We start from the raw sequence: 22,710 nt of genomic DNA, 5'->3' as shown, positions 1-22,710 counted from the left end.
ACATTGTATAAATCAACGTAGATAAAGTTCCTCATTAACTCTGTAAAAGTGGCCTTGGACAAAACCTGAGAAATGTCCATAGTGGCTGTTTTTCTCCTAGAGTTCCTTTAGCATATTCTCAGTCTTTATTTGTCCAAAGTATTTTGATTTATTTTTCTTGGTGTTTGGGAAAATACTTATTACAAAATCAGGAAGAATTAGGAGAAGCACTGACTGTATTAAGGGATTTTCAGCAGAAAAATAAAAATTGGCCAAGCAAATTTTTGAAACGCTAAGCAAGAAGTCCTACTGCAATGAAATGCTGCCTTGTGAGTTTGAAGATTCACATCGAAAGTGCTGTGTTTTCAGAACAAATTCATAATAGTTATTCGAATCACATGGGGAAAAAACAAGAAAAAAAAACCACCCTATGGGAGGGCCTCACCAACATGATGTATGATATATGTATGATATAGATATCCATATCTGAGCTAGTTGTATAAACTCCCTGTATAGTGAGTCAGCCAGATACAGGCTGTTGCAGGACACGATCAGTTTGGTTTGTGTTAAGCATCTGTCTTCAGTGGAGATGAAAATGTGTCCTACCATCACTGACAGCTCAAGGATCCAAAAAACAAGTACCCAAAATGAAACCTGATCATAGGTACAAATTCTGGCATTTATTCCTTCATCCTTGTGACATCCTACTCCCTTCAGCCAGGATAAGACACCTGCTTATGGCCTGGGGATTTCTGAGAGTTGCAATCTTTATAGAATATTATAGAATTATAGAATAACACCCACCACAGGATAATACATGCCAGCCTTTGGGGTGAGGGCTGTCTTTCTGATTTGTGTTTGTATAACCCCTACCCCAGCAAGGTCCTGCCCCCAGATGGACCTCCTGCACGCTACCACTGTTCAGATAATCAATAAGAGCAGACTTAATTAGAACTTTGATCAGTCTCTCTCTTCTAATTGCCTCTGTTTTAAATCCCTGTGATGTCTAAATGAGTTTTGATAAGAATTCTCTGTCTCTCATTTCCTCCCATCCCACAGGAGCACATTTACAAGCTGATGAAGAGTGACAGCTACGCGCGCTTCCTCCGTTCCAACGCTTACCAGGACTTATTGCTGGCAAAGAAGAAGGTATCTCTTGGAAAGGACATGCTTGCATCTTTTAGCACCTCTTGATTCTCACCTGCTGCTTGCCGTGTGAAAATGAAATGTTTCCCTTTTTTTTTTTTCTATTTTTTTATTATTTTTATTTTTAAAAGAGCAATGAGAACTTTTATTTTCTTCGCCAAGGGCACAGGGTATGGCATCCGCACGCACAGCCTCAGTGTATGTTTTGGGCAAGATATGGAATAGTTAATGACCCAAGGTACAAACCATGGAAAAAAATGTTTGTCTTTCACAACTGTCTTCCAAATTGAGTGCAGGCAATTAAAATTGCATTGCCTCTTTTCCATGGCAAAGATTATATTTGGTATGAGAAGTAGAACCCTTTGACCTATTTGTTGCTGGTGCAAATTTCACCCATTCTGGTTTTTGCTTCCTTAGTCTCACCATAAGATCTTCCCCTTGGATGCCTTACCTATAAACCTCCCTGTGGTGTTTCTGTTCTGCTTTTTTCCTTCTTTCCCTTGCTTTTGGCTCCACAGAGGTGGATTTTCTTTTCCTTGAGGAAAGAAATAATTGCAACCCGTGCAGTAATCAAGAATTTCAGCCACATCTTCCATAGGAGAGCTGGGTTTTAGCTCTTTCCAGCTTTTTTGGTGTCCGCACGTGCTCTGCCAGCACTATATTTCTGCCAGGAAGCCCCAATTCAGGGTAGCGAAGGGACGGTTATGCAGAATTAAGGCAGCGCTTATCCAGCTGGCTCAGGTCGCTCGTTGCGAGGGGGCTGGGAGGTAAGCTACTTATCTCTGCGTGTGTGGCTGTGTTCACCTGCTTTCTGCACATCTGGGCTTCCTCCCGTAAGCCTCCATGTCCGTGTGTGTGCATATGCATGCATGTACACACATGTGTGTTCACCTTACGTTTGACTTCCAGGGTAGCAGATAAAACAAGTCCTGACTGCTGCTGCGTGAGCATGTGGTTTCACATTCACCATGTTCCCTGCTGTTTTTCTGCTGCATTCTCTGTGTGCTGCCAAATTACTTTGCATTGGCACCACACAATGAAATCCCAGTGGTGTTTTTGTCCTGATTGTCATTGTGTGTCCTAAAAGCATGCATATGGTGACAAAAGGAGACAAACCCCTCTGTCTGCTCTGCCTGGAACGACTGGCAGGTGGATTAGAGGAAGGTAATAGAGGGCATGAATTGGCCCTGTATTTCTAGACATCTACTTTTGAGGCAGTGTAGACTAGAAAACAAAATATGATGGTGTTGCATACGTTTGTGAAGGTTAGACATGCCTCGGAGTTCAAAGGGAAAGAAGGAGGTGCAAGGAAAAATCTTTAGATGATATGGAGATTCAAACCTTTTGCCATCCTCCTACCCCCTAATAGCCTGGTGTGCGTTACCCACTCACAAAGCCTCCCTCGAACACATGAGGTCTCATGCGCTTCGGTACAGGAGATTTTCCTCCTCCCAGCTGAGCCTGTTCAAACCCGAGATTTTTTTTTTTTTTCTTTTTTTTTTTTTTGCAATCATTGTTAGCTGTCAGATCAAGCCCTGGACCTGTCAGCGTGACGTCCTCATCCCCCCGCAGACTGCCTGAGGAGCAGGTTTTAGTGTCATGTTAACACAGCCGTGAAAGTAAGAATCAAGTTTCTTTTAGAAGGAGCTGTGGGTGCTCAAATAAACACAGCCAGGCACAGAAAGGCAGTGGTAGAGCTGTGTAGATGAGCGGTTCAGCAGCTTCACAGGGAGTAGCAGGGGAATTAAGTTACTCCGGGATCTGTACAGCTCTTTGCAATCACGTTGCATTGTGCTGGGCACGGGAGCGTTTTTGAAGCAGTCTAGGCATGCTGACAGGGAAGAAAATGAAGTTCTTGCGTGCTGAGCTGCGTGCTAAGATCTTCAGCAACGGCACAACTTTGGGATGCATCCCTTTAATATTCCTTCAGATAGCTGGAAAACAGAGGAAAGGAAAAGGGAAACAGTGGATTATCAGAGGCTGCACGGATAGAAAGCTTAGTTTAGAGCCTAAAGGAAAAATCCTGGATTCACCAATGTGAGAGGAAATTCAGTACAGTTATGTGAGATTTGATGCGTATGTCTCTTTGGGGCATAAGTGCATCTTGCTCCAAAGACATTAGCCTAATATTGCCTGATACGTAGCCATAATTTTATTATTTAAAATAATATCAGAAGAACAACATAAATTAGCTGTTTGCACAGAGAAAATGAGCATTTCTCTGGCTTGAGAATGGTGTGCTAGTATTTTGTGAGCGAGTTTATGTCTATCAGTTGGTGTCTTTTGCCCTGCATTCCCTCCAGTGCTAGGCTGTGGCAGCCTGAGGGAGCAGAGATGGAAAGTAGGTTGCTTTGCAGCTGAAGCGCAGAACTGGGAGCCACAGAATCCTTGCTCTTCCCTTGGTTCCGCTGCTTTTTGCCCTCATGTAATCATGGGGAAAAAAACAAAAAGGTCAGTTTTGCACTCATATTCTCTTCCCTGTCGAGTAAGAATAAGAATAGTTACCTGCTTACTAGAGATGTTGTGAGGCTTAAATAATGCCTCAAACATGCCTAACATTTTTGAGATCTGGAATTTGGAAAATACCATGAATTCAAAGACATGTTTTTTTCCTGGTCTGTACAATGACCACACAGGTGCAGGCTCTGGGAGTGAAGGGGAGGGAGGGCAAGTTATGGGTCAGGCCTGAGATACAGTGGCAGACTTACGAGAAGGACAAGGCGGGATAGAAGGAACGTATTTTTCACACCACTAATTGAAGCAAGACAGAAGACATAGCCTGTGTGCAGACCGCACATACGTACTGTGTTAATCCATTTTAGATTTATTTTTCTCCTTTCTTCTCAGTGTCATTATTGCAAATAACCACAGTGCTGTTGGCCTCGATTCTGCAGATTCATGGTGCTTAGCAGGGAACATGAGGTTGCCCTCCAGCGTGGGTGTGATTGGAAGCAATGCTCTAGAGAGGAGAAGAGCTGGGTCTTATTCACACACAAGTCTTCCTCGCCTGCTGGGCCAAAGCAGAGGAAGGACAAGAGCAGAGCTCTGTTTGCAAGAGAAATGGCCCTCAGCCTGGCCTGGTTTTACCCCTGCTCTTCCCTACCCAGCCTTTGCCCTGCAGCAAGGAGGAAGCTGCTGAGGGCAGCAGGCTCAGCAGCGAAGGGCTGGATGGTGCCGAGGTCCCTGGCCGACTCATCGCTTTTTATTTGTGTATCTGCACCACACGCCCTGCTTGTGCAGTGCGGAGTCAAGCACCAACCTGCTCGTATTTCTGCTGATCCACACATTGCCCTCACAGCAGGCAGCAACCATCACCCCTCAGCCCTGCTCTGCGGTAGCCAAAAGGGTGTCCTTAGATGGCAGGGAGCTTTATGTAAGAACGGGTGCCTTGACAAACCTCCTGGCTCAAAGCAAGTAGGAAATTTGGCTGGGTGATTTGGCTATAGAGCAAGGATTTATTCCCTGGGGAAACAGCTGAGTCCATTACTTGGAGCACCATGGAAGGGAGGGCACCACAGGAAGGTACAGGGCTCGTTAGACAAATGCTCTGATGGTTATTTCTGAGGAAAAGGGAGAGAGAGGAGCAGAAAAGACCTCAAGGCGCTTTTCAGTGCTGTCTGCAATAGGAAAGCGCAGCTGTGACATTGGTGGACATCTCAGTGTCAGGAGATTGCCCGTATTCACCTCCTCTAGGAGGAGGGAAGCAGAAGGAGCTGTAGGAGGGAGGCTCAGAAAAGGGTGAGCTGAGGACCTGCTCTTGGCCTCTTCCTGCACCAGTGTCAGGGAGCTGGGAGCTTTATGCCCACGGCAGGCAGGCAGCCTGCTCAGCACACCGATTTTGAACCATTGCATGGAGGATTCAGTCAGCATTAGGGGACTGCTCCAAAGCGACGGGATTTCATTTTCTGCACCTAGCTGGGCTGAGATGTTCTCATTTACAGTGGGGGGTGACTGTTTCATACTTAAATTAGCTTGTCCTTTGCTGTTAGCTGGTGCAGCTGGCAGTGGCCATACAGGCAAAGCAGGCCTGTTTCTGAGGACAGTCGGGCATCCGCAGCCTGCTCAGGCCCTTCCCGCACCAGATCTAAGGCAGCCACAGAACCAAGAAAGGTCCAAATCAGCCTCCTTCTCTCTCTCTTTCTCTCTCTCTCTCTCTCTCTCTTTTTCTCTCTCTCTCTCTCTCTCTCTCTCTCCCCCCCCTCTCTCTCTCTCTCCCCCCCTCTCTCTCTCTCTTTTTGTTTGTTTGTTTGTTTTAAACCTTGCTATTTTAAAATTTCCTTCCTTTTCTGCGGCCGGGCACGCGCCGTGCAGCACGCGGGCGAGCGGAGCCGGTCAGCCCGCGGCCCCTTGAACCATCAGAAACCACCGAAACGCGGCTCCTCATCTGCAGCCCGCCTGTCTCAGCTGCTCTCTGTGTTCCTGGAAAACCTTGTGCACCTCAGCGCTCGGGGGCCTCCTTGACTGCCTCCCTCTGCCAGCTCTTTGCCCCCAGTGACGCTCTATTTTTTGAAATATCTTTGGGCCAGACACTGCTTTCCATCCTCCCGAGAGGAATCAAGGTCAGCACATGCTCTACGTGCATGAGACACGTATCCCACGCTTCGGGTAGGGGCCCTGCGGTAGCCTTTCCCTGCTTTGCTGGAAGGTAGTCCTTCCCTTTTCCCTTGCTTCCCACTTGTTCTTCACACAGCCAGCGTGCTGTGCTACTCAAGGGAGGCTTCAGTGAGCAGCGTCCCCTCCTTGGAAGCAACAGCTGTTGTTTGGGTGTGCTAAAATGCACCCTCCTAGTTACAGTGTTGTCCAGAATGTTCAAAATAAGATTCAGCGCGGCATACTTGAAAAACTCTCATCAAGATACTGAACAGCTCTCAAATTGTTTTCTCCTAGTGCCTCTGGCTTTCACATTTGGTACCACTTTCGGGATGTGAAAGCTGGCAGTGTGGCTTTCTCAAACGGTCTGAAGTCAGGAGGCTACTTGAGTCTTTCTTCTGGACAAGGAGTGTTGATCATCTTAAAACAGTCTTACATTCTGGTCTTATCTCTCAGGTTCTCATCAAGAAGAACCAGCCCAGTCCCTGGCTGGAACATTTCGGATTAATCTCTTAGGCATTAAAGTGCTGCAGTTTAGAACTCCATAATCAACATAAAGAGAAATCCAAACATAAAGAGAAATCCAAAGGCTTTGCCTAGACTCATTTGCACGAGTTTTCATCCAGTTTATCTGCCGTGCTTTGGTTTGTTACATCTTCTGGTTTTGCTCTTGGACTTTTTCCTGGGGGCTGTTCTTGCAGCTGAATTTGTGGCTGCTAGGCATAGCAAGCAGGCACCACCCATTCCCATGGGAAGCTGAATTCCAGAGCACCCTCATGCACAGTTTGCACTGAGGCTCTCCTTTTTACATAGCTCCTTAGCCACTTCACTGCATTTTTACTTCCGTCTTACCTACATTTCCTGGACTCACCACAAGTCTCTCTCCAAGAAACCCACAATGCTCACTGATTTCTGACAGCAGTGAGCTTTTCTTCATATGATTGAGTTCCTTGTATTCTCTATAACATTCTTTTTCCATTGGATATTCTGACAAACATCCCCATAAATTATGTTGTTGTTCTCTAGTAGTGGCAATGAGGCCTCTCTTGTGCCAAGTGAATGAAGTGCTGCAGTGAGCAATCTTCTCATGGATATATTCATAAAGTCATGATGCAGTTGTTTATCTTCCCATAGTGAAGTTGAATCTGTTGTCATATATGAATACCCCTGAACTCTGTATACAAAAATACCAGTGGCCCAAATCTGCCTGAATCTTCTGTGGTCTTGCATGGGTGCACATACATTGTGCACACAATGTCCAGATTGAGCAAAGCCTATTAGAAACCTGCATCCAGTGTCTGCCTAAGTAGAAGAGCGCAGGATTCTCTGTCATCAGTTCAGTAATGATTTTTTTTTTCTCTAGCCCTGTATTCACTTACATGCTTCTTTTTAATATTGTAAAAAATATTGTGGATTTTTTAATCTTTCAAAGAAGGAGATGGGAACCTTCAGTCAGCTGTTTGGCAGATGCCAACCAGAATCAGAGGTCTCAGCTCAAATGGCTACAGAAGAAAAATTCAATGAATGAGAAATCAATAGCTGTGAGACACACCAATGCACAGACCTTGTTTGAATCATTCAGAAAACTTGCAGGAGAAAAGATGGCATTCTCTGAGATTAAAAGTAGCGATGTATCTCATTCAATAAGGGGCTTTGGTTTCCTATGTTTGCTGTTGCAAACATTGATTTCTGCTTTCTACATTTTGTTTTACTTTTTTTCCTCTTGCTGCTTCCTTATAGTTTGCTACTGGTTTGAAAAACTGCATTTAAGCTGAAGGTATTTTTTTTTTCTGTATTTTTTCTCCCCACTTTTTTTCCCTGTTAAGCCAGAGAATGAGCAAGGTCGTAGAACTTCTCTAGAAAAGTTCACTCGCAGTGTGGTAAGTTCCTTTGGTTTCTTTTGTTTTTGTTTTTTTTTTTTTCCTTCCTCCCTTTTCTCAGAACTTGATTTGTAATTGGGGGAATGTGGATGCTTAACTTTTTATTTCACCTTTTATTTTTGCAGATAGCATCTTTGCAGGTTCTCTTTTAAAACTGTAGCTCATCTAAACTGTAGCTTTCAAAAAGGGGAGGAGGGCGAGCAGAATTCCATAACGCTCATCCTAGCTCATAATCACTACATAAATAAATGGAATTTTGTTTCGATTTCAGTGGAAGCTTGCCTTTTTGCTGCATTCCCACTGCAATCTTTGTTGTGGCTTTTCCTTGTGCGATGCCCTAGAAGAGCACGGTTGTGGCAGTGCCATTGCAGTATACAGTATCCATGTTGCCCGCCGTGCCCGGTGCTGATACCGTATGTATATACACATACATATCCACAGCTGCCTGGCTGCAGAGTGGGCTGGGAGGCAGGGAGCAGGGGCAGGAAGGAGAGCCGAGATGCAGCATCGCAGGGAGGGTGACCCCAGAGCAGCGCCCGACCAGCAGCATCCGCCAGGAGCTACGCAGGTATTGCTCAAGCTCAAGCACCTTTGGAGTTGATGCTCTGTATGGTGTCCATGTGCTGCTCCAGTCTTCGTGTATCACCCATCATTAGCTGCAGGGTGATGCCACGAGAGCAGAGAGGGCTGCCGAGCCGATGATGCCCTTAGAAAGCTGCTCTACGGGGAAAGAAAGTTTGTGAATGTTGCCATGGCTTTAAAAAGCTTTAAAACAAAGTTATTGGACTATGTGTATATACAGTACGTATGCTTGCGCTTGTGTGTGTGTATGTATATTTATGTATACACTATGTATGTACACACAGTGTATAAATCTATTCATACATACAGATAGAAGCGGGGAAGCTGCACAGGTAAGTGTGTGCTGTTGTGTGACAAATTAGCCTAGTGGGGGGTCTTTCTGATGCTATTGTGCTAACCACACAAGCAAGCCCCAGTGTGGCATCCAGAGCTTTGTAATACATCCACTGGCACATTTCCTGGGGAATGTGTTTAAATAGCTAATACATATACACATATTTAAAATATGCTGCTACCAAATGTACTGCTATGCCCATCTGCATATTTACTACTTTTAAAACTCTGCCAGAAAGAGAAACAGACAAGGACTTTCTCTTTAAACATATTTTACAGAAATATTTACATTGAGTGGTAAATTCAGTATCCAGATTCACCAGCTACATAGAAGAATCTCTCTCATTTGATTGGACTTGAGTAGGTTTGTCGTAACACCACTAAGAATAGATTTTTCTCTTACATCTGATTTGAAGGGTAACATGACAAGTTCAATTTGGGAAGGTGGAATTGCAACCTAAGTGCCTGTAAAGATAATCATTATAGATTGGTCTGCACTTCAATTCATTTTTGTCATATCAGCTAGCATAGTGTAAACATTTTATTCCACTTCCTTAATACACATTTGAAATATCATCCTATGATGACATGGTAGCCACAAGAACTAAGAAGGATTTAGATTTTTCATGCTTCATATTATGGCAGTTTGTCACTAGCATCTGTTAAGAAAAAAGTCTATGTTGGCGTATTGTAATATCCTCAACAGGCAGCGCTCGTAAAGCAATAACCTTATGGCATTCTCAGGGGATGCAGTGAAGATCAAGTTAATCCTGCATGCTGCAGTTCTCCAGAATGCGCTCTAGCTCCCAGAGTGTGCAGGAGTGAAGCAATTCAGTGGCCCTCGTTCCCAGGGCTCCCCTACCCTTTAGTGCTCACTCATTAAAGGCTCACGTATTCCAGCTGACCCTCTGTAGGTGCGCTGAATCATAGAAATCATAGAATCATAGAATGCTTAAGGTTGGAAGGGACCTCAGAGGTCATCTAGTCCAACCCCCCTGCTCACGCAGGGTCACGTAGAGCACATGGCACAGGGCTGTGTCCAAGCGCATCTGCTTAGAGGCTCAGCTCTCCTTGGAAGGGATCCCTAAGGCTGCTGCTTAAGTAGAAAAATAGGAGATCCGTTTTCCAATAGCAGGTGTAAGAGGACCATCTGAAATAGATAGAACTGTAAGTTGTCTCAAGACATCAAGCAATGTCTTGAGAGTGGCTCCCAGCTACAAATTATTGGTAGAAGTGAGCCACCTCCCTGTTGTGCTCTGGTTGGTGACAAGAGAACAGCATAAAGCCTCAGAGAGTTCTCAAAATTGGCTGTTGCTTGTCACCCAGTGGCTTGGGAGATACCTGAATTGGGGTCATCTTATCATGATAGCACGTGTTGTAGATCATGTAGCTTGGGATGCACAGCACGTAAGCAAGTGTTCTGCCTCCCAAGGCACCTCAGGTACACCTGACCAAGACTGGGAGGTGCTCTGCAAGCAGCACTGTGTTTTGCAGCCTTTTCCTTCCCATGAGAACTGTCTCAAAGTTCACAGACTCCAGAACTTAAAAGGTACAGCGTAATTCAGTTTGTTTTTCACAGAATCACAGAATCTTGAAGTTTGGAAGGGACTTCTAGAGATCATCTAGTCCAACCTTCCTGCTCAAGCAGGCACACCTAGAGCATGGGGCACAGGGTGGTGTCCAGGCGGGTTTGGAAGACCTCCAGAGAAGGAGACTCCACAACCTCCCTGGGCAGCCTGTTCCATGGCTCTGTCACCCTCACAGTGAAGAAGTTCCTCCTCACCTGGAGATGGAACCTCCTGTGTTTCAGCTTGCACCCATTACCCCTTGTCCTATCACTAGCCATCACTGAGGAAAGCTTGGCCCCCTCCTCCTTACAATCTCCCTTCATGTATTTATACATGTTAATAAGGTCACCTCTCAGCTTGTTCTTGTTCTTTCCATACCACCATAGTTACATGTAAGTTTATAAGAAAGAATATTGAAAATATTTTTATTTTTTTCAAATACAGACCAAATTTTCTTCTGGTATCAAACAGTTATTGTTTCTGGTAGGACTCAGACACTTTAGGCCTTTTGAAAATCTCCAAATAATTTTTAGCTTATTGTTTCTTTAAATAAGGAAGTTTCTGTTATTTAAGGTCTGAGGCAGTTCTCATCTTGCAGGCAACATAGGGAAAACAGGTATGTAAGAATGTTATGGTTCCATTTTACATCATTATAGTCAAAAGTTTAGGATGCCTTTGGAGTCACTAGCTGGGTATGTGGAAGAGGGCTGAAGGAAAAGCATGTAGGTGAGGTAGGTTGGACCACCTTTGGCCACTTGTTCATAGTGCTCTGTTTATAGAGGTGGTAGCTAAGGCCTATTTATAGCCAGAATGTCAGAAATGCCAAACTCCTTAGAAAAGAAATCCAGTCCCTGACCTCATCAGCGCGGGGCCTGACTCCCTCCCAGGCCTGGAATTTGCAGTTATGAAGTGAGATTGGCTCTTTGCTGCTTCTGAAGGGGCCCTGGGGAAAGGTCGATCTTTGGAAGCTGCGCTGGCTGTGAGCGGCACCCTGCAGATCTGACAGTCTCTTGCATCTGAGCACTTACTAATCCACCTCATTTAAAAAATGATGGCACCGCACATGGTGGCAGGTTTATCTTATTACAGTTTTCCTTTTGAATATAGCAAGGATTGACATTATGAAAGCAGAGTTAGCCTGTCGTTCCTCCTAAGTGAAGATAAATGACATCATAAAAATCAGACATCATGTATCATATATGTTATAAATAATACCTGGTACTGAGGTAATAACTTAATTTTAAAGACACACATACACACCAACCCATATATCTACATCTCTCTCTTCTGTCATATTTGATCATCTCACTAATTAAAAGGAACCTGCTATATTATTTTTAGCCGTGCAGTCTCAGCCTAGCTGTTTAAACCGCTGTAGTTTCCCATCTGCTTTAGAAATGATTTAATAATCAGATAGACAGAAGCTTAGTTCTCATAAGCTGAGATGATCCTTCAGGGCCAAAATAGAAGGGAAATATATTTTAATGAGTACGTTTAGAGAAACCACTGCTGCTTTCATGTTGCAAAGGAAGCCACCAAGTCTCTGCCTAGCTTGTGCTGGTGGACATTTGCATTTAATAAATAGGGAAACAGCTGGGGGTTTCCTGCCTTCTTAACTCAATAAGCCTTTTACCTGAATAAGGTAAAGAAGCTCCTTTGTCTCTTCCTGTGCTATTCTAGGCCTTCCTATAGCTGCACAACCTTCTGTTTATGGGAAATCCCTTCACTCATATTTTCTTCTCCCTCCCTCCTTGCTCAGGCAGTGACAGTCCAGTGCTGTATACGCTGATGTGTGATTTGCATAGGCCTAGCACAGCTGCTTACAGCCTAGGCTGGACATGGTAAACTGCAGGCTGTGTTTTATGTTCCATTGTTACAGTCTATGACATGGGCAATGCTTAATGAGAGAAGGAGCTCTCCTGTCAAGCCCCAAGGGAAATGTGAGTGTACAGTAAGACTTATTGTACATTAATAAGGTATTATTTTAAAGCTAAAATAGTAGAAAACACTGGATATAGAAACGGGATGTGGTGTGGAATGAATCAAGAAATCAGGTATGAAGAACAGGTTGGTGCAGCTTCCTTGACCATAAGAGACAGAACTATAGTAGCGAGAGGGCAAAACCTAGTAAGCCATAGGGTCTCTAGTCTTTTCATTAAGAGCAGCAGGGCCATTTTCCATTTCCATCTCTGCAGGACCCTTGTGGACAGTCACAGGCACACATCTCAGCAGCTGTGGAGGCAGCATCCCACCTTGATTTCTCATGCAGGGATGGCTTTTCCAGGAACAAAGATATGCCTTAAGAAGTTGTACTTGATATAGTTCATGCTCTGTGACCAGGATGCTTTCTGTTCAGAATCTAAAATTCTCTCTTCCTCACATTAACAGTAATTGGCATTTTTGCAGTAGGCCTTCATCTGTTTTAGTGTGGTAGGGTTTAGGCTTAGTCTGCTTTTTGTGTTATCTTTCAACTGTTTTGTATTGAACTATCCTTGACTAAAGAAATTTGTTAGATACTAGGACCAGTGCTTTTGTCCTTCAGCCCACAAGTGTGAACTGCAGTTCTAAGGAAGTGTAGACTATGTTAAAATCTAGTACCTCTGGGAAAGATCTCAAGAAACCTCTTGGGTTTTTTTGTTGGTGGTGGTGGTGGTTTTGCTTTTTAACTGGTTCTAAGTTTATGTGGAACAGAAATGCAACAATCTGGGTCGGGATGTAGCCCTGTATCTTTGACGTAGGGTGGCAAAGAAAAGCATCCCTGAAGTCCATATGCAGCGTCACCTTTGAGAAGTCCCCTGCTGATGTCTGTCTTCTTGATCCCAAACCCGCTACTGTCAGTGTGAACAGAGACTGAGAGAACAGTCACCACATTGCTCAGTTCTGTTTAAATCTGGCTGCTGGCTCTGAAATTGTGCTAGCTTTCTCTGGGATCTGGACTTGACACCAAAATTGATTGACAAAGTGCTTTTGTGTGTGTGTTTATGTGAGACATAGTGTGATGAAAAACTGTGGGATGCCATTTTAAGATTATTAAATAATATAAAATCCCCTTGATGAAAAAGATAGTTAAAGTTGATATGTATATATTTGTATTAATGATTTGTATCTTCTGATGATGATATAGCTGACTTTACTAGACTAGCCTCCTATAGGAATTTGTATTGCGCTCACTAAACAAGCCATTTTTGTGTGTAGGGCATACCTGGAGTGAGTGTTACCAAACAGAGAAGCAAGGGTAGTGTGTCTCTTCCAATGAGGAGAAGCACTGCTCCCCTGAGAGCATCACTGCTGAGTAGATGGAGCTGGACTCTGTAGATGTACATGCATCCAGATGCTCCACAGGACTCAATGAAACCCAGAGATGATTCACTCCTGTGTTTACCTGTGGCTCTATACATTTATGTTATACAGCTCTGATAACCTCAGTCTCTACACAACCTGTGTGGCTGTCCTGTCTTAGCTCCTGTCAACAGTCTTCTGTTCCCCCATCCATGTTGTTATCCTTGTCCTTGCTACTGCTTTTAGATCTTCCTGATCCTGAGCTTCATCCTTGGTTCTTGGCTACTGCTACTGGCACTTGCTCTTCTGATTATGTCCTCTTTTGGTCTGCCATTGGATCAAAGTCCAAGTCATGCTCTAACAGCCCTGTTTCTATGCTTAATTCATGAGTATGGTGTCACATGTGAGAAGTGTTGATGGGATCTTACCTTTCTAAGGTAAAATTTTGTGATATTTTGCACAGCTGTTACTATGATGTACTACAAATCCCAACCGTAAATACGATGAAGAAGGCATCATAGTGGAGAGGAATCAATACCTTCTGACGTCAGGATTCTCTTTTTAGCTGATTCTTTGGCAATTGCATAAAGCTGGCAGTGCACCTGTACATATCCATCACTTTTCCACTTCTACATAACTTTACAAATGGGTAACAGCCTATGAGGACGTGAAAACTATTCATGACCTGTAATACAATGAAGCCAAAAGTTTAAGCTGTTGCAACAGGAGAATGATGGTGTATAAACTGTGGCAAGTATAAAAAAGTGATACACTGAGAATGGAAAACCAGGAAGGAAGGGTTTAGGAATGGATGCCAAAGTTCCTTAGATTCTGCACCAAGGAAAGCCATTTGTATTGTTCTTTGAAAGATATTTTACTTAAAACAGAAATCTGCATGCTTAATTGATTTTAATCTTAGTAAACACTGGCTTTTGTCTACGTAAAGTTACTAGTATGATGTAGGTGGTGGAAAGCATCAGAATGCACCCAAAGCATGAGGGCATGCAGTCAACATTCACAACTTCTCATCTCTTTGTTCTTTTATATATGGCATTAGTCAGTACCTAACACTGTGGAGGACCATGTGCATGGCGTGTATGGTGACTCTTCACTGCATGCTTGAAGACGCAACGTCTATGCCTCGTATCTGCGTTGCACCTCATCTGCAAAAGTCCGGGCTGCATGGGTTGATGCTGCTTGTTGTTCTGCTCAGTAAATGGTGGGTTGCGTATATTGCATGCATGCTGCGTAGTCCGTTCTGTATACAGGGACTCCTTTAAAAGATAAGTATTCCTCATTACCTGTGGATAAGTGATTCTTCACTTCCCTTCCTAAAAACACTGCTGTGTAGTGTTGCTGGCGCAGAATGGCCGCTGCCTTACGCCCCCGAGGTCGCTCCATTCCAGCGGTGGGTGAGTGACCCCTATCTATACAGTTTGTAACGTACTCTGGGATCCTTCCGGATGAAAGATGCTATATGAAGCTCAGGATATTCTTACTATTCATTTACTCTCTTTTATTCCAGCCAACCCCAAATTCTGAGAGAGAAAGCTTTGTAGTGTCCCCCTCCAGAGAGCTATATCTGCCAAATTCAGAATCCCCTGCCCTAACAAGGTGTCCAGCAGGGTTGTTTAGACCCTGCCATGACTTTAGCCAAGCTCATTCTAATATTGCAGAGGGGCACTGTGTTTCAGTTTCTCCTTTCCTCTCTCCTTTCCTCCTCCTGCCTGCACAAGGTATTTCACATCTGGTTCCCAGTTCCACTGAAGGGAATTAAATGAATTGAGTCCATTGCACACAAAGAGAACCCACCCTGCCTGAAAGCTCAACTGGCAACAGACAGTAAGGACATTTTTCAGAGTGGCATGAAATAAACCTTTACTACACCAGTGCACGCTGGCTGCACTGATTTAACAGTTGATTACTTGGAACAGGCAGGGATATAAGGAATTTCTGCTTTAAGAAAAAAAACCCATGATTTTCCATTTTTTTTCTTTTCCATGAATGAAAATTCCAAAAACTATTTTAGAAGCATTGACACATTGTGTTTCTGAGACCGAGTGTGCTGCTGGGACTTGGCACTTGCTAAGTGGAATAGTTGTAATTCTTCTCAGCTTCACAGCTGCCCGGGACTCAGTAGCAGCAGGGAGTCTGCCTCTTCCAAGACCTGGGCTGCTGACCTTCAGTTTAGATACCCAGGTGTCCCTGGCATTGTGACCGTTCAGCACTGGCCATAAGGATGGAGTATGAAAGGACACACTGGAAACTGGATGCATGGAGCTCCGTAGGGAGACCCGGAGAAATAGAACTGGTGTTTTGCTTGCCCAGGGCCTCATCCTCCCCACCAAGGCACGAGGACGAAAGCTGGGAAGAGAGCCAGAGCTCTCTGCACCTCCCTGGTCCTGTCTTTTTGTTAGAGAGAGACAGGCCCTCGCTGCCTAGCCCAAGGCAGCCCATCTGGCAGGGCCAGGTCCAGCCACACAGGCGCGTTGCGACAGGCAAGATCTCCACAGCAGTTAAGCGACCTGAGACTGTGTCGCAGGAGTTACCTGGCAGATCTGAGCTGAACGGACAGGTTGGCATCCCTGCAGAGGCCCTGAGCTTCTGGCTGTGCCTGTGGGATATTTCTCATATTGGTTTAGCATCCTTCTTGGAAGACCTGCAACCTGCCTTCCCCTTCAGGACACATACATTAACAGGCAGTCTTCTCAAGCTGGCATGGCCAGGTGGGTTGCAGAGGAAGGAGGTGACATTGAGAAGGACCTCAGTAAAATAACTAGGGATAGTTAGCATAGTGTGCACACCACTAAGCTACCCTTGCTGGGGAAGCTTTCTGGTGAGACAGACTGTGGGCCCACTGCCCTAGTCTAGCGCTGTGGTTAGGACTAACCTCTACTGCTGTATGGTTTCTCAGGGCCCTTGGTGTGATAAGTTTAAGCAGTTCCTAGGTTGCTTTAATGCCAAACTTGGCTCAAACGTATTCTCAGTTTCAAGGAGCCCAAAGTACTCCACACCAGAAGAGGACCTTTCTCTCGTTACTGGTGGGATGGTAGCAGAGAGCTCCAGCGCTGATGAAGGTGCTTTCGGAGTAGGTAAGTGCCCCGTGAAGTTCCCTGTTTCTACACTGTCCCTGTTGTAGTAGGGTTTCTCATAGTGAAGCACAATACTTTGCTAGGAAAGCATAGGAAATTCTCAGATAATGGAAGGGTTCAAGTAATGTTGGTTTTAATTAGGCTTCAGAACAGATTTGTTCACATAGCGATATAACTTGAAAGAGAAAAAGCCAGAGCAAATGTAGAAACCTAATCCGTGGTTTAAGCAGCGTGCTTATCCGTGATCAGCCATAAGGGACAGTAGCAGAGTTTAACTTGCTAGTCAAGCCTTGCAAGAGGAACAGGGCCCCCGTGCAGTATTTTGGAGAAAGCTCTCAGTGCTCCTTTGAGTGGAGCAGTCCCTTGACTGCTGCAAGGGACTAACCACCTGCACGCTTACCACAGCAGCCGCCCTGCACCTCTGGTTCTCAGTCTGTGTCAGCACGGCGTCGATGGTGTTTGCACTGCATTTTATGTGCTAATATTTAAGTCTGCTGTTAATTTATGTTTCTGTGTTTTGTGTTGAACTAAATTATTTTTCTTTATTGTTTGTGTTTTTATCTCTGTTTCATATTTTACTTAATTTCTGTTACTTATCCTCTGTTTTCAATGTATCTTTCAAGGGGAAAAAAAATAAAAATAAAAAAAATTAAATGCCGCAAAAATAAAATTGCCCTAGGCTCTGCAGTGCAGTGTAGCATTGGAAGAAATTAACAACAAAAACAGCAGCGATAGAAGGACTAGAAGCCTTCAGATCTCTTTCTTTAGGAGGGAGCCTTGGTGGCAGGACATGGCTTGCCTACTGTTGATCTCCTTGGAGTGTGTTAATTAATGGGTACAAAGCGCGAGCCTGGTGTGCGAGCATGTGAAAAACCTCAGCTTCACATTGATGGAAGCAAATGTTGTGGAGTTGCAGGCCAGCCATGGGCTGCCGGAGGAGGGAGGAGGAAGGGAAGGGGCAGTGCCGCTCTGGAGGAGATGGCTTCTCCCCTGGCAAGGTGCTGTCTGGACCAGAGCAGACGGGGCAATGGGCTGGGGAAAGGGCAGCACCTCGGCTGTACAGAGAGGCGAGAACCCCAATGTGTGGAGTCAGCCATAGGAGGGAAAATACAACTGGTGGGTGGCGAGCTTGGAGGGGTCAGCGTGAGAGTGCTGAGGTGCTGGCTTGGGGACAAGGGAGCTGCAGTGCCAGGAGGTTCCCGCGTGCTTCCTGCCCCGTCCAGGCTCCGAGCGGGAGAGCCGCCGCCGGGCGCGCAGGTAAGTCACTGCTGGTGCATGGTGGGTGCTGCCTGCTGCACGCTGGCGCGGATGTCGGCTGCATGCTAGCTAAATGGGCAGAACGTGTTGCCGGTGTCTGAAACCACAGGTATGGGACAAAACAAAAAATTCTGCTTAAAAGTATAGTCCACAGCCTTTTCCTTGTCTCCCACCTCTGCAAAGGGCTGGCTATGTTACCTGAGCACTTAGCAAAGAGCAAGGTGGGAGAGCTGCCTCCTTACTGTGGGGGACATCAGTTTCTTCTCATTTGCCTCCTTCCTTATGTTTGATTTCTGCTTCCTTAAATTAATTGATAATTTCCTTTTTGCATTTTAATTCAGTAGCCACTCGGGAAAGGCTCGGGTATCCTAGATGCTAAGCAGCTCCTGTGACCCACAGGTTAATCTGTGCTTCAAGAGGCTGGAGCGAGGCCGCTGACAGTCAGCCAAGGGCAAGAGCTGGTCCCCTGCCCTGCAGTTAGCCAGCCAATAGGATGGGGAATTACAGAAGACTTATTAAGAATCCCTTGAAATTTTCTTGGGTTATTCCAAATTCAGACTTTTCACTACCTCTAAAATTGGGACTATTGTGATGCCATATTGAGAGGTAGTAGGTTAATTGAGCTGCAGACAGGACTGCAAGTTACCTTTACCTAGATGCAATGAATCTGTATATGATCTTGCCTGAAAGTTCTATTACAGCTCAGCTGTTTCCAGGGAACAACAGAAAATGTTCCTGAATATTCAACAGGACGCACAGCATATGCCCTACTGCTTGCACTATGCTGTTTGAGTGACAACAGTCTGGATTTTTGGTTCTTGTAGCCCTAATTACCAGTGACAGTCATTTTGCAACTGGAAGATTAGATATAAGAAGTTTACACCTTATGTCCACTCTAACCTTGCCTTAAGTTATCAATTTACGTGTATGACAGAGGATAAGCAGCTCTGTAGTGCACTCAACTTAAAATCATATGCTTTCCAAATCCCCTGCCAGCACAGCTTAGGTGAAATTTCTCCTGGAAAGAAAAGGCATGAATCGCTGACATTTTCACTCAGTGGGAACAGGAGGGGAAGAAATGTGGGGGAAGGGGCTGATTTCATGCTAAACAAAGACATCTGGAAGAAAAAAAAATCCTGCATTTTGGTTGAAACTTTATTAAGAAATTACGAGCTTTTTGTGCCGAGCTTTCACGTCGCAATAATCCAAAACATTCCCTGCTCCGTCAAAGACGTCTCCAAGGAATGCCTGAGGTCAGGCCCAAAACATCTCCGTGGGCCTGCGCTTTGCTGGTGCGCTCTGCGCCGGGCTCCGAACTGCTGTGGCCACCTCCAGCTCCCCACGGCACCCATCGCCCGCACGTGGGACACAGCTACTCCGCACTGTGGACTTTGAGCCTGTGAAGGGCAGGAAAAGGAAATGTAAATTGGCTCTGAACGAGCCCATCAACTGGTGTAAATCAGCAACAATTCCTTGAAAACAACTGACATGGCGGTTTACCTCAGCAAGTGGATCCCATCCAGTATTTTCCCTTGTGACAGGATATTTTACTCCTCGTTGTTCATTCTAATAACAGGAAACTGAAACCAGTTTTCCTAAATGAAGTGCAGTTTTCCCCATTCTGTTTTTCTTTTCCCTTTTCTGATGATGATGTCCAAGATGAGAGAAGCTTAAACCAAACACCTGTATCTTAACAACCTCCTGGCCACAGATGTTTGTATAATTCAAACCAGTACTCTCTGTGTTGGGCTGAAACAAAACCCAATACTTAAATATTCCTCTTGTGGGGAGTCATGGTGGTATCTAAGCTGACCATCGCCCTTAGAGTCCTAATGTTCTTACTTGTAGCCAAAACAAAAAAAGCAATATTAATCTACATGCACAATTCCAGGGACCCTTTGACCATCTCTCTTACTGAAGAGGTAGCTACGAATGGCAATCAGGCCGCATCTCTTGCTGTTTCTTACTGTCTTGAAGCAGAACTTGCATCCATCTGCTTGCACGTCCCTGAGCACGGTGCTGTTCAGCACCTCACGTTTTATTGAGACATTTATCTTCCCAGCAACCTTGCTTATATATTAAGTGATTCCTCAGAGCCTGCATGCAGGAAGTCAGTTGCAGAGCCAGAAATTGGATAGAGGTTCCCAGGCCAACGCCTTTACCCTGTGATCAGGAGAGCTGCAGAAGGAACCTTTGAGGGTGGGATTGCCACTGGAACCAGGCATGGGGAAGACACAAGATGTTTGGAATGATTCCCTGCAGCAAGGCTCCTATGCAACCCCCCAACTCCCTCCATATATGCCCTGCCTGCAGATAAGGGCAGCCCTTGACAGACCCACCTTGCCCAAGGGCCACCTTCATGCCCTGGCTCTGCTGCTTCCCCACTGCCCAGCATGGCTCTGGCTATCGTGTTTCTTCTCCCCGGTTTGAGCATGTGTGTGTGTTAAAATCAGGACTCGATGTGGAGCAGAATTTACTCATCCCTCCACACTGGACCTGACACAGGGAGCTGGCGTTCCCCCAAGCCGTCTGCCTGTAAGAAGATAACACGAGAAAATGTCTGCCTCAGATTATTTAAAGTCTGCCTGAACAGTTATTGTACAAACCCATGGCTTATATTGAGGTTTTTCTAAGGAACTATCTAAATATAGATCGAAAATAACATTTTTCCCCAAAACTAACCCTGCTATTCTGCAGGCAATTAACACCCACCTGCAGCCATTCCCTGTTCAATGATTTCCTTTGTTTTTTCTATAAATTGAAAATCTAATTACTCCTTAGCAGTTGCTCTCTGGTATCCCTCAGTGCCAGAGCTAGAAGCGCTGCCATGTTGCTCTTCAGGGCACCTTTTCACCTCTTGATGTAGCATCAGGCCAACTTCCCAGATGCAGATTGAGAAATAAGAGTAGTAGCGGTCACGGTTTTTATTTAGAGTGGAAAAAGGACAGTTTGCTTTAAAGAACAGTGATACTGAAGTGTCTGCTGGGAGCTGCAATCCATCCGAGATGGTCCTTCCTGTGATGTGGCTCCTTCTCCCAGTCCATGAAGCCTGGAAGAGCTGCAGCGCTTTGACAGTGGCTTTCTCTCATGAGGCAGTGCATTTGAAATGACAAATATTTTTACCAGTAGCCTGGTAACATACAGAAAGTGGTAAAATTGGGCTGAATTTGTGTGTGCAGACAAACAAATAATCTGGTGAAACCCACATGTCCAAGTAAAGAGATGAGGCTTCAGTGTAGAGCTGTTATAACATCGTGGTGTATCCCTGAACTGGAAGAGAGGAGAAATGGAAGGAAGGAGCTTCATTTTTCTCTTAGCATGTTAGCTTGTTAAACAAGGCTTATTTCAGAGGACTTGCTGTGTTTTACATTTCATATTCTCCTACATTTTGCATGTACTCAGTTCCACTGTGTTTTCTGTTTCTCTTTGTGTGAATCTTCCTTTCAAGCAGCAACGAGTAAGACTTCCTATAAGGAAGGAATTTTTGACTGGAGGAAGTTGTTTCAGTATTTCAGTAGTAGGTATTTCAGTGCTCTCTGATATTCCCTGGATGCTTATTTCAGCCAAGATATTTTTTTTTCTTTTTTCTTTTTTTTTAAGGAAAAAACTATTTTTTTAAGAGGAAAACTGCCCAAAGAAACTCAACAACCTTATGCCGTTATCACTGTAACAGCAAAGGTATTGCCCCTTCTGACTGCGAATGGAGAAGACATGCTCTAGCTCTAGCTCCTCTCTCGCACTTGAGTGAAAGCAGCAGCTGGATGAAGCTAATGAAGGTGTTCAAACACCAGGCGACCTTCTCCCTGCACCTGGCCCTGGATCCCTTGCTGCCCAGAGCCAGTGGGAAAGTTCTTGTGGATGCTAGCAGCACAGGGAAGCCTTCCATGGCCTCATTCCTCTGGGTTGTGGAGGAGAGGAAGGGGACGGCAGGGAGCCAGAGCACAGCAGGCAGCCAGGAGCAAGGAGGCAGGTGCCTGAGGAGTGCACAGAGTGGGGTGGCAGTGATCCAGGGGCAGACCAGGACATCTCTAAAATCATGTTCAGGTTCTGACAGGTGTGCACAGATGGGTCAGTCTCTTCCCCCATAACTACCTATAGGACAAGAAGAAATGGCCTCAAGTTGCACCAGGGGAGCTTCAGGTTTCATATTAGTGAAAATTTTTCCACAGAAAGAGTGGTGAAGCACTGGAACAGGTTACCCAGGAAAGAAATGGAGTCACCATCCCTGGCAGTGTTCAAGAAACATGTAGAAGAGACACTTAGCGACATGGTTTAGCAGGCATGGTGGCAGTGGGTTTATGGTTGGACTCGATGATGTTAAAGGCCTTTTCCAACCATTACGATTCTATGATACCAACTTAAAACTCAGGCACTGTGGGAAGGACACCAGAAGTTTTATTACACCCTCAGTTTTGTAGCCGTTCCCTGCCTGGAGCAGCACTTTGCAGGCGAACGGAGGCCCTGCTACCAGGAGGGCTTTGCCCGGTGCAAGCAGCATGCAGAGCATCAGATGTTGCTTTGACCCATCCCCGGGCAACAGCACCTGCACGAGGGCAGGCTCAGGGGCTCATCTGACCCTCCCTAGACATCAGGAGCCCCCTTTGGCAAAGCAGGGCCGCGGCGGGGGCAGGTGCCTCCATGGCGCCCGGCCTAGCAGCCTGGCTCATGCCTTGGGCTCTTTCTTCTCTCTGTTCCTCCCTGCAGGGCAAGTCTCTGGCGAGCAAGCGGCTCACAGGCCTCATGCAGTCCTCGTGACGGCGCCCGGCGGCGGCGCTGGGGCAGAGCCGCGCGGGAGCGCCGCCGAGGACGCTTCGCCGTGGAGAGACCTGGTGGCGGCGAGGGAGCCCGCGTGAGAGCGAGGGCAGGGCGCCGCGCCAGGCACACCGCTCCTCGCCGTCGACATCAGTACTTTCGTACTCGCACAGCTTTGTAAGGACTCTGAGCTCTGTGGAGGTACTTCGTTCCCTGCGTGGGTTTGGAGGAGCACACCGCGCTGCATACGGG

General features: G+C 45.6%; 1 protein-coding gene across 4 annotated transcripts in view; it reads left to right on the top strand.

Annotated features, from left to right (window-relative positions):
• Positions 1-22,507, top strand: part of RGS6 (regulator of G protein signaling 6) — a 193,882-nt gene extending 171,375 nt beyond the window's left edge. The window contains exons 15-17 of one of the 4 annotated variants that reach the window (XM_026038572.1): positions 1,039-1,128; positions 7,542-7,595; positions 22,411-22,507. In XM_026038572.1, coding sequence (XP_025894357.1) covers positions 1,039-1,128; positions 7,542-7,595; positions 22,411-22,461 — 195 coding nt within the window. In that variant the 3' untranslated portion in view covers positions 22,462-22,507. Of the gene's footprint in view, positions 1-1,038; positions 1,129-7,541; positions 7,836-22,410 lie in introns of those variants that run through there. The other 3 variants (XM_026038573.1, XM_026038574.1, XM_026038575.1) reach the window with 3 other exon arrangements.
• Positions 22,508-22,710: the final 203 nt, after the last annotated feature.

Source organism: Nothoprocta perdicaria, unplaced genomic scaffold, assembly GCF_003342845.1.
Source record: "Nothoprocta perdicaria isolate Ctin4 unplaced genomic scaffold, notPer1 scaffold_213, whole genome shotgun sequence".
Classification (NCBI taxonomy): domain Eukaryota; kingdom Metazoa; phylum Chordata; class Aves; order Tinamiformes; family Tinamidae; genus Nothoprocta; species Nothoprocta perdicaria.
The sequence above is the reverse complement of the archived record's forward strand: the minus strand, read 5'-3'. Positions and strand labels throughout refer to the sequence as shown.